This window comes from Notamacropus eugenii, chromosome 1 (genome assembly GCF_028372415.1).
Source record: "Notamacropus eugenii isolate mMacEug1 chromosome 1, mMacEug1.pri_v2, whole genome shotgun sequence".
In the NCBI taxonomy this organism is placed as follows: domain Eukaryota; kingdom Metazoa; phylum Chordata; class Mammalia; order Diprotodontia; family Macropodidae; genus Notamacropus; species Notamacropus eugenii.
In genome coordinates, this window is record NC_092872.1 from 99,013,378 (window position 1) to 99,025,909 (window position 12,532).

Here is a 12,532-nt window from a genome sequence, read left to right on the forward strand (position 1 = left end):
AAATAACTTGCCCAGGGCACACAGTGTCTGAGGCAGGGTTTGGACTTAGGTCTTCCTGACTTCACACCCAGCATTCTATCCATTGCACCACCTGGGTTGTCCCCTTTCTCTTTCAGGCCGCGAAGAATGGTGCAGACTGGAAAGGACTGAACAAAAACAGCCAATGAGGAAGTGATACTCAACGTAAGTGTGGATCAGAGAACACTTAGTTGCCACCGATGAGCTCAGATCACTTGGCTCAGACCCACTACACCTGGGAGATGTAAATGATGATTTAATGTCAATGCCTTCTGAAAAACTGTGGAGAAGTAGGACATACCATGGAACTGGAGAAGCATAGATCTTGTTTAGATTTTCAAAATGGGAAAGAATATGTAATTTGTAAATCAGAGACCAATGAAAATGTCTAACATTCCAGAAAAATAAATCTGGAATATACTATTAAAGAAATGATTGTGAACATGTAGAAAAGAGACAGTTACCAGAAACCTGATGCTTGGCAACTTCCTTCCTTTTCTGCAGGGTTACTAAAGAACAGGATTTTACAGATCATTCATCTAGATTTTAGGGAGTCAACTGACAAATTCTGTCATACTACTCTTGCAGTGGAGATTGGTGAGCTAGAAGAGAGTACAGTTAGGTAGATTTGAATCTGGTTGAATGTCAGACTGGAAGGAGAGTACTCTAGGGAGTACTCTCTAGGGAGATGTGCTCAATTTTGAGCATTTTTCTCAGTGATCTGGACAAAGGCACAGATCACATGTTTTTCAGATTTCCAGAAGATGTGATGCTCGGAGAGACAGCTGATTCACTTGGTGGGAAGACTTGTTGACTCTTCATATCCTACCAGCTGTTCTGCTTGGTTTGCACTCCATGAATGTCATCATGGAGGTTGCTTCAGTTTTGATACCCCACACTTCTTCAGCATTCTCAATTGCCTCTCCACTCAAAAAAAAAATAAAGAGGATTGGAGGGTAGAACAAAAAACCCTCCCAAAGCCTCCCTTTATAGAGGGCCCAGAATTTTCCAGCCATCACATCATTTCCCATTTTCAATGCCACAAATGACATGCTCCTGTGGACCAGGTGCCCTGTGGCACCCCCTTTCAACTTCTTCTGGGGTATTATCTTCCCTTATTAAATTATAATCTCCTCAAGGACAAGAACTGTCTTCCTTCTTTCCTCCCTCCCTTTCATTCTTCCTTCTTTCAGGAGGAAATATATATACACACACACACACACACACACACACACAGACACACGTATATGTATATATATATATATACATATATATACAAACACACTTATATTTATATAAATTTATATAAATTTTTCAATTTATATCCCCACCACTTAGCACAGTGCCTGGCTGACACAGAGCAGGTACTTAATAAATGTTTATTGACTACTGATTATTAACAGTCAGAACTCAAAGTGACCTTATTGAGTTATAACATTTTGCCTAATTGAGTAAGATTTAATTTAATGGGAATAAATTTTACATTTGGGCTCAGACAGCAAGCTCACAAGTAATAGAGTTAGAGAGCAAGTCATCAGAAAACAATCTTGGAGTTTTAGTTAAATGTTAAGGTCAACATGAATAAGCAGTGTGGTAGGACAGTGTGGTAGGTAGCTTAGGCATCGATAAGAGAGACAAGCAATGTCCAGGCCCAGAGAGGTCATGGTGGCACTGTACTGGTCAGACAATATGTGGAGTATTGTGTTCGTTCAGTTCCAGGTGCCCCATTTAGGAAGAACCTAATGATCTGAAAAGTGTTCAGAAAAGAGCAACCAGGATGGTGAAAGGTCTTGAATACCTGTCATATGGGACTCAGCTAAAGGAGCTGAGTATGGCTAGCCTGAGGAAGGTAATGAAAAGTTGTTTTTGTTCAGTTGTTTCAGATTCTTTGTGACCCTATTTGGGGTTTTCTAGGCAGAGCTACTGGTGTGGTTTGCTTATTTCTTCCCCAACTCATTTTACAGATGAGGAAACTGAGGCAAATAGGGTTAAGTGACTTGCCCGAGGTCACCCAGATAGTAAGTGTCTAAGGCTAGATTTGAACTCAGAAAGATAAGTCTTCCTGACTCCAGGTCCTTCACTGTATCCATTGCACCACCTAGCTGCTCCTAGTAATAATTATCTTCATGTAATCAAAGGGCTGCCACGTATAAGAGGAACTAAATGAAATCAGAGGAAGTTACAAATATACATATACACACACACACACACACACACACACACACAAACACATATATACTGCCCAAATTTTGATATAAAGGAAAAAATGCTATCTAAGAGTAGAATGGGCATCCTTGGAAGGCAGTGGGTTCTCATTTATTGGAAATATTTAGGCAAAGAAGCTGACTCCCTTTTAGTTTTATGTAGAGTAGATTCTTGTCCAGGTGTGGATTAGCCTGGACAGCCTCTGTGATCCCTTTCAACAACTATTAATGCAGTGAATTATTCAGCCTTTGAATGCAGAGCACATCATACAGGTTAGCTCTCGTGGAACAACGAAAATGGAAGTTTCAGGTCTTATTTACTTAGCGTAGATTGATCTAAAGACTATAAAATATCCTGCATTCTTTTATTCACATGCTGATGTCCTTTTAGGCTCAAATGGTCAGTTCCTGTCGATTACTTTTACTTAACGAAATAGAGGGTCCTTTTGTTAATATTCTCCTATTGGATCAGAGATCTGCTGGGAAAGGAGGACTGGATTTGTTCTTTCTTTTTAAGTAAGGGAAAGGTGTCTGATGGAATATGCTCAGTCAAAGCAGTAAGCAAGAGATTTGTGTAGTGCCAGGATGGGATACTAGAGAGAGAGAACATAGACAGTTTCTTTTACATACTATTTGGGGTTATAGGACATATGGCACCTAGATGACCAGGGTAGGAAAAGCCCTTAAAACTCTCTTCTCTTCCCAGGGAAAAGAACCCTACAGACGTTTGTCTTTTTAAACCTAATTATTTTTTTAAGTGATCTACTTTGCAGTTTTCCATCTGGCCTCCAGGAGGCAGCACTCCAAATGAGAAATTTACAAAATGTATTATTCCATCAGCCTGAGGGAGGTGAAACTAACGGTTAATCAGTCAAATGCAGAAACTGTTCTTCTCTTAACCTAGTAGCAGATTGTAATAAACAAGCTGGACAATTTTCAAGTCTGTGCATTTGGAAAACAAAGTTGCAACGACCTTAATCTAACTTAATTAACATCAACTCTAGAATTTATTCTAAAGCTAAAGAGGCAGTTTTGTATAAAGACAAAAGGTTCCTGTTTAATTTCATGAAGAATAATTTGTCTATGGTCAGTACCTCATTCTCCTCTTCGTGCTCCAATATAGCCTGCAGAAAAGCCCTCCTCTCATGACTTGAAGATTTCTGATCGAACATGCCTGCTTGGATAACTTTCTGATCCACGTTCAGTTTGTACTTTGCTGCTGCCAGAATCTTTTCCTCCACGCTGTTCACAGTGCAGAGCCTAAGCACTCGGACTTCATTTTGCTGGCCAATCCGGTGAGCTCGATCTTGAGCCTGCAAATCCTGTTCAACACAACAACATGCCATGTTATATTCATCTCTCCAGTTCCTCAACAAATGAGCTGATACTTAAAGGAAAAGTATGGTAATATGTGGCCCACCGACTTTTTAAAATGTGTTCAAAATGCCTCGTGGTCACTGGCATGTGAAAAAAGAATAGAGTACTGTCTCTTGACACTGACGGTCACTGATGGAAGAAGATTAGATCTGAGGAAATTTAGGCTTAGGCTAACCAAAACGGATGCAGGGTTGAGAAAGCGGGTCTCTAGAGATGGGCACTTTAATCACTCTTTATCTCCAAGAGTTCCCAAAAGAACTGTTGTAAATTCAGAGCTAGAAGGGCCTTTGCAGATAATTTAGTCCAAGCACCTCACTTTACAGATGTGGAAAGTGAGGCCCAAATGTCAATTGACTTGCTAAGGTCACATAGGGCAGAAATAACAGCTATGAACTTAATACAGGTACTTGACTCCAGATCTTTCAATAGTACCATATGCTGCTAAGGGCAATTCTTGGTTCTGAAGTTACGATGTCATATACACATAAAATACCTTTACTTCGGCCTGAAATTCTGAATGGGAAAGGCATATGCCTAAAAAATCCTGACATCAAGTATTTTCTTATGGGCAGCTGTCCCAGCTGCTATCCTAGAATAGATGCCTTATGCACAGATTGCCTATGTTTCAACCTCTCATAGAAAGGGGAGGAGGAGGAATATACTTGAAAATGAAAAACAAAAGATATCAAAAACTTTTTTAAAAGAATTGGAGGAAAAAAAGGGTGCACTTAAAGAAAGGTGTCAGTGGGAAACCTCTTCATGAACAGAGGTATTATACTGCACTAAGCAATCAGTTATGGTATGGTCATAATTACAGAATTCAAATTAGATGAGAATCATTTTATGCAACACTTGTGGCAAAAAGTCCTTTCAGATATTTTGGGGAGGGTACTACCACAACTGAGGCAAAGGTAAACACAACATTGGGTGTCCAGAGTGCTTTTAGAATTTTGGGGAACATTTTATTAGGTCTTACTATTGAACAACAAATTCTTCTGCATTTTGCCAAAGAATACAAAAAGCCTGCTGATGCTATTTCTGATTAAGAGACTTTAATTAAGTGACTAATTAGGCAAAAATGTTTTCATAAGATTATTTGAAAATGTGAATATAAATATGATGGTGCTCAAGCATGAGCACAGTTGGTACAAAATCAGCTTTTAATTATTTTACTTTATTTGTACATTGGAAAATTAAAATCCAGGAAAAAATATCCTTTACTTTTGGCAAATACTTCATTCTTCTCCTTCATTATCAATTCTTTAACAGGACTCTTAACAAACAGCCAATATGGCTAATTTCAGGGTCTCACTAGAAGATACTAATAAATTGTGAAAGGGTTAATATGCAGGCAGCAAAAGAGGAGAGCAGCAAAGGCGGGTGTGAGTAATCCACAAACTGGCTAATTAGCCTTGAATAACTAGGAGTTGGCTGCATTTGCCTTTTAGGCTTTGTGAAAGAACGAGGGCTGTTTACTAGATCATGAAACATTTGCCAAGTGCACATTTTATGACCAGGATTTATTTACTCTCTAAAATAAGACAAAGGGAGAGGGAACTGCAATATGCGGAACTTAAACTAGACTGAAGGAAGACGATTCTTATAGAAAAAAAGTTGGTAAACATTATAATAAGCAATTTGGGAATTGGTAATAGAATGGTTATACCTGTCCTGAATTGATTTAGGTGTGATGTTGCTTCAAGGTGGTGGGACAGAATAGAGGCTGACCTTTGAAGGTCTCCTTTAGATCACGTATCCTACGGAATGTGTGATTTCCATATATTTTTTAAAAAGGTTAAATTAATATACTTGAAACATCCCCAATTTTTAAAATAATGTACATAAGTTGATCTTGTCAACAAACAGCAATGTTGGCAACGGGAATGGGAAGGGATTGAGAAGGATGATGGAAACTTTCCCATGCATGAGTCTGCTGCTAGTAAGACTTCCCTAGTCAATTTTTTTTTTTAGTAGTTTAATTTGCTAATATAAACTCATTCTTTAAGAAAACCATTAGAGCAACTCTGGTCTTCTTTCATAAATCAGCTTTAATTTTTATTAGTTATGATGACAGATACCTCTTGAATTTAAAAGTAAAATACCATTCATCAGCCCTACTATGTTAATTAAGCTCTAAAAAAGGATTTTTAAAATTGCTTAAAGCAAAGGTTAGGTAAATATGGTTACTGGTGACTCAGTTGGATACTGAAGACTTCAAGTGACCATGTTTCAGCTGACCACATCTACTCTCAATGAATGAGCCACACAAGAGAGATAGGTAACACTCGTCTCCCAGTATAATGGATGAAACCACCAGTGAACTATTTAAAGTACAATCTTTGGTCCCAGTCATGTTGATGCACTCACTGCCTATATGTCATTTTCATTAGCCTGAAGCTAACATGCAGTAAACAGTCAATGTTTAGAGTTTATATTTTATCATTCTGATTTTTCTTTCACCTTTGGATCTCACTCACAAAAACCTCATCCATGAAATTTTAATAGCACTCTAGATTGATATATAAATTCTCTGATATTCTTTCCCATGGTAAAAGTGTTTTGGGCAGTTGATTTTAGTTGGCTCCAAAGACCTGATCTAGCATACCAGAATGGTTAGATAAGAGATATTTATTTTGAAAAAAAAAGGTAAAAATTAAGTGAACTGTATTCATTCATCCACAGGATCACCAGAAAGTAAAGGAAGAAAGAAACTGGGTCAGCACTTAGGAAACTTCTTGGAACACAGCAGGCCTTAATAAATGCTTATTGACTAGTAGACTATCCTAATTAAAAGGGTAGCAAATTAAGAAGCTGTCATTTTGAGTGGTGAGGTGAGCAAACTGACCTGAATATCAAATGGTAGTCATCCCAAAAACATTTTTAAAATTCAGAAAGTACTATAAACTTTTTAAAAGTTTTTTACTGTATGCCAAAGCATCTTTTAGCTGAAAAAGGCTTTCTGACTCTACATATTTTAAAATTAAGTATTTTAGAATCATTAAATATAATTTAATAAATCAAAATTGCAGTGCAGTCATTCTATTAAAAAGTAGCAACAATTTCTGTGCCCTATCTACCCCCCAAATAAAGGGACTAACCATAATCCTGCTTGGATAAATAGAACATGAGACTGAGTTTAAGAGTGGTATTTTCAAAAGTGGAATTTTAAAAAATAATCTTACCTTTGGCAATTCATCTAAACAAATCACAGAGCAGAATTTTACAAACCAACACATGCTTTGGCAAAGAAGATGCCAAGGAACGGATGCTAAGGCTGAGAAGAAACCGTGCTTATATATCTCTAAGTTGGTTCTCCAAAGACTATGCATGCCAGTATTAACCAGTGCTCCAAGGTTTCACCTAGCAAAGATGATCTATCTGTGGGCTCTCTGTTGTTTTCCTTCCTGCTGTGTCCTATGCAGACAATAACTATGACTGATTTTTTTTTCTCTAGCCAGCTTTCATCATGGCTGCTGAAGCATTGAAATAAGTCAAGACATGCACACCTGGTGTGGATTCCAATCACTATCAAAGATGACCACAGTATCAGCTGCCTGAAGGTTCAGGCCCAGGCCTCCTGCTCTGGTACTCAGTAAGAAAATGAAAAATTGTGAACCAGGCTCATTGAATTTCTTCAGCAAGGCAGCACGATCTTCTGATTTTGTGGTACCTGATGGATAATGGAAGAAGACAGAAGGAAGAGGAATTTTCCAATTGAGTGAAGTTTAAAAAACAACGCAAAGTTTAAAAATGAAACAAACCATACCAACACCTCCTTATACAGAAATACTTTTACTTTAAATGACAGAATCTCAAAATGAGAAGAGAAATCAGAAGCCATCAAGTTCAACCCATGCCTGAACAAGAATGCCCTCTATGATATACAATGCAAGAATACTTTCTTTGTACCCCTGGAGAAAAGCACTGTGCATTACACACAGTGGGCACTTACCAAATATTTGTTGACTTGATAAGCTCTCATCCAGTATTTGCTTGAATACCTCCAAAGGAGAGCATCTGATTATCTCCCAAGGGGGCCCATTCTGTTCTCCAAAGCTCTGACTGTTAGAGTCTTTCTGAAGGTCAAGTCTAACTTGACCTCTTTGCAACGTCCACCTCATATGCTTATTTCTGCCTTCTAAGGCAAAGCATAGCCAGTCTATGGCCCACAAGCATTCTTCAAAATACTTGAAAACAGCTTTTCTCTCTGTCATCTCTTCTCTGGGTCAGATATTCCCAATTTCCTCCACCTGTCTTCACATGGCATGATCTCCATGCCATGTATAGTCACCCTCCTCTGGATACTTCAGCTTACTAATATCCTTCGCAACATGTGATGCCCAAAACTGAGCACAATTCCTCAGATTTGGATTGACTGGGACAGGGTACAGCAGCATTACTCCTTCCGAAGTCATAAACATGAGGACCCCTTCTTTTTATCTTGTATTATCAATAGAGTCAACATATTTTGAGGAAAGTATAAAATATAGAGAAAAAATAAAACCTGTGTCACCTGAGTTCTGATTTTATTCTGATGTTTTGCTAGCTGTGTGTACTTATAAATCATTTGTCTCTGAGTCTCAAGTAAGTGTCCATGTTTTATTTATTGTAAATGGAATGTAATTTGCCTAGAGATGGAATTGAGGATTCTTGATAGGTATTTCAAAAGGTCACTCAGGGGTGGAAAGTAGGGGAAGCAAGTCCTGAGTTGGGGGGTGGGAAATAAACAATAGCTTTTCCTCATAGAAACCCTGTGAGATCGGTAGTATGAGTATTCTAATCCCCATTTTATAGATAAGGACATGCAGACTCTGACAGGTTAAGACTAGGGTCACAAAGCAGGTAAATGATAAAAATGAACCTGGAGCCCCTGCCTTCCCCAATTCTGGTCTAGAGAACATTACTCAGAATCTGGGGATCTTTAATACATCTAGTCTATTACCTACAGTTAAAAAAGCATAACTACAAAATTTAAGGCATTTCTGCGTAAATCTTATTTTGCAACTTTGAAAAAAAAAATCTAAAGTGCTGTGTACCTAAAATCTCAAGACAAAATTGTCTTCCACCTTCATGTGACTATCTTTGGGCAGAAAAAAATGGTCGTTTAGGCTACTAGAAGATACTATTGTGAGTTATATGACAGTACACAGTTTTCTATACAAAAACTGCTATTTAAAGTCAAAGAAACGATTAAGGAATAAAATACTTAAAGAATCAAGTTGCCATCAGAATCAAGATCGCAATTATGCTGAAAACACAATGTGCTGCTTATTATTTCTGTTCTCGCTATTTAGTAAAAATTAAAGGTACCATAATAGAAAAAAAAGAAAATTCTAAGTAAACTCTGCTTTCAAAGGAGAAAAACTTAGAATATGAGTCTTATTTAGTGAATCACCTGTCTCTAAATCTCAGTTTACCATTTCTAAGATCATTAATATTCAAAGATGAGTGCCTGACACATAGTAGGCACTTTATAAAGTGTTTATTGATTGATTGATTGAGCTACAGCTCTAATCCTTTTATCATGAATTCCAAGGAGTTCTTTGGTGGCATTTGTTGTCTTGAATAATACTTGAAATAAATGGGATATATTTTCAGTTCAGAGGTGTTTGGGTCAATGTTGCTGGCTTTCTAAGAGATGGTAAATGATGAATGATGTTATTTTAAAAGATTTTTTGCAATATTGTATAATTTACCCAGATGTACCAATAAAATAATAATTGTACAATTATACAAATTAGCTCTTATTGAGCTATCATTAAACTTAATGAAAGACCATCGGAAGAAAAGATATAATAGCCTATCTTAATGTTGCATTGTGCGTATTTATTCATTCATTCAATAAACATTAAGTACCTACTATATTCCAGTTCCTATGCTAAGCAACTGGTTTTTAAATATTAAGTATTTGTATGTACATGCATACACACATACACACACATTTTTAGAGACAATGACATGTTTTCTGGAAGCAGGAATTAAAAACTATGCATCTAGGTGGGTTAAAGGGCAAAAGTTCACCTTGCCTATGTTAGAATAAAATCTTGAACAAATGATAAATTATGACATGGGTAAAGTACATATGGTTAAAATGAAACTAACTAGATTTTTCTACCAAAGCTGCCAATAGGTTCTCAATGTAACAGAAGGTTTAAAAAATAAAGAGGAATTCCAAAATTTTTCTGCCTAGTGCCAATCAGCAGAAGCAAAGAATTTAATCATATTTTTATGAAAGACATAACCAGAATAAAACTTTAATTGTAAAAGTTGGAAAAATCATATTTAATCCCCTATAATGCAGAACCATAGCATCTTATTGAGGATCAGGTTAGGTACCCTTGACACATGCAGAAAGCAGAACAGAATCATAAGTTGGGATCTTTGTTGATAATCAACTCATCTGTATCATTTTCAGATAAGATACCATTTACCCTGGAAGGATTTCTTCCAGACCTAATTGCTTGTCATAGGTGGTGAAGGATTCAACATGTTTAGTAAAAGCTGCTTTCATGTTCTTGTACTTTTTGATATAGACCATATCTAGAGACAGACACATTTGACATGGCCAAAGAGATAGTAGCCATATCCGTGAAGGATATTAGAAAGTGTACAGGAGTGAACCATGTACAGGATGTTGCAAAAGTCTCAGTGCAGTTTTAAGTTTGGGACACCAAAAATCTAACAGTCTGAAACTACACTGAGACTTTGGGGACATCCAATACTTGTTTCCATAAGTATAAATATTAAACTGTTTTTTCATTGTTGTCTGAAAGCTTGAAACTCACTCATTTTTGTCAGAGAAGATCATGATAGGAACATGTATTTAACTTCAGGTTTTTAAAATTTCTTTTTTCTTGAGTTAGAATATGAAACTTTGGAAAGTTTCTGAATAAAGCCTCAGGAAGAATTATATTAGTGTGTTTTTTGTTTTTTTTGCTAAAAAAGTATTTTAATTTTAGATACTATTTGTATTATCTGCTAAATATATCCACTTATAATTCTACACTAGACAAACAAGTGTACCTTTCCAGCGACATGGACTAGAAATGCTCAATTAATCAAATGAAATGAAGCTTGGAAGATTATAATATTTCTCAAACATGATCTCCTTTCTTTGGTTACCCTAATTTAGTTTACCAAAAGGTAAAACTTTTGGCCAGATAGTAAGAAAGAAATGGTAGTAGGATAAGGAAATCCTAGATCCTAAAGAAAAATGTGCATAGTCCTGGGAAACTGCTCAAGACTCCAGAGGGAGAAATCCCTCCAGCCGCCTTTAAGACATTAAAACCTTTGTTTCAAGTAAAGCAAGAAAACAGGTTTCTCTCCTTCTAGAAAAGTTCATTCCCAGGGCTCCCTTTTTTAGAGTGAAGGGATCCAAAAACAACTTGTTAGTGACACTATGTGGTAAAGAATTGGGTGTGTAAAGTGTTTGTGAAGGGGGACAAGATGAAGTGTTATGAATTATTGGGTACCACAACACTTCACAGAATATGAAATGGCAGCAGTTTAGTGAAAGAATTTCCTTCAAATGCAGAGTTCCTAGAAAGAAGGTAACTGTTAGCTTTTAAGGAAAAGATGCAAGTTAAAGCTGGAAAATGTGAGAGATACTAAGTGAAAATACTCAAAGAATGATATCAGGTTGTAACTGAACTTTATGACCGATGCCTTTAAAAATGAACCATTGACCTTTTCTGATCACACATTTCCTCAGCGTTATTCTTATTTCATTTATTGAACATATGCCATCAATGGAAATGTGATTTCTTAACTAAAGAAAAGAGTAAAAATTAATATATTAAAGGTAACATAGTATTCACAATTATTCATGCATTCAATAAATACTAATTTAATACAGACTATGTGCCAGGAACTGTGCCATTAGTATTTTTATAATAGTTGACATTTCTATAACATTGTAAAGTTTACAAAGCACTTTAAATACATTATCTCGTTCAATCCTCACAATAAAAATTCAGTGAAATAAATGCTACAGATTTCAATATCTTTATTTTGTAAATGAGGAAACTAATATTTCTGAAAGGTTATATGATTTCCCCAGGGACATGCTGCTACTAAGCTTCTGATGCCACATTTAATACAGGTGTCGCCTGATGTCTGATCTAGGAATCTTTCCAGTATGTACATATATCCTAAACACACATGGTGCAGGGAAAAAGAATCACTAGCAAATCCTAGGTAGGAATAGAGGAAAAACTGAAGATCTCCATTAAGCAACTAAATCCTTTCAATCAGTCACTTAACAACCTGATAGTGAAAACAGAAATTTCAGGGTTTTTAGGGGAGATGTGAAATAGGTATGAGATCACTGGTTCTATTTACTTATTTTTTTTCTTTTTACCATTGGTTCTGTCAATAAAACACAAAAAGAAAAGAAGAAGAATCGTACCTAAGAATGAATAGAAAGGAAATTTGCCCTAGGATGAAAAGATATCTCAAGTTTCATCTTGGTAAAGAATACATCTTTTCCTTTTTACAGACACTAAACTAAGAATGGAATTCTAATAACTAAGTTAAAAAAAATTAAAAATCAATGATCCAAAAGAGGCAACCAAGTAATTGTATTATGGGCCAAAGAAGAAAAAGCAGTAACAACACTAGAACTGAAGAAATGTAACTTTCCTAATTTTCCTAGCCCAGTGGCAGTCACATAACTTCTCAGCATTCTACATTACAATGAAGATGTTAATTTACAGAAAGTGTTCACTCTTTAAGAGTTTCTAATATCAGTGAAATCACAGTTCATGCCTACCCCCAAATTTTCAAACAATTTTATTTTTTAATGTAAAAACTATAATTTGCTGCATTATATTCTGGCATTAAATCTAAACCCTGATTAATCCCCCAACATGAAATTGTGTACCATCATTAAATCAGTCCTCAGATTCACATGACATCCCCTGTTTGTAAAATTT

At 36.3% G+C, this 12,532-nt stretch overlaps 1 protein-coding gene across 8 annotated transcripts in view; it reads right to left on the minus strand.

Moving 5' to 3' along the window:
- The window catches only part of SMARCA2 (SWI/SNF related BAF chromatin remodeling complex subunit ATPase 2), a 203,918-nt gene that overhangs the window by 71,841 nt on the left and 119,545 nt on the right, over positions 1-12,532 (minus strand). For all 8 annotated transcript variants that reach the window (XM_072610780.1, XM_072610788.1, XM_072610797.1 and 5 more), the window contains 2 exons: positions 7,106-7,269; positions 3,317-3,544 (listed from right to left, as the gene is read on the minus strand). In XM_072610780.1, coding sequence (XP_072466881.1) covers positions 3,317-3,544; positions 7,106-7,269 — 392 coding nt within the window. The remainder of the gene's footprint in view (positions 1-3,316; positions 3,545-7,105; positions 7,270-12,532) is intronic.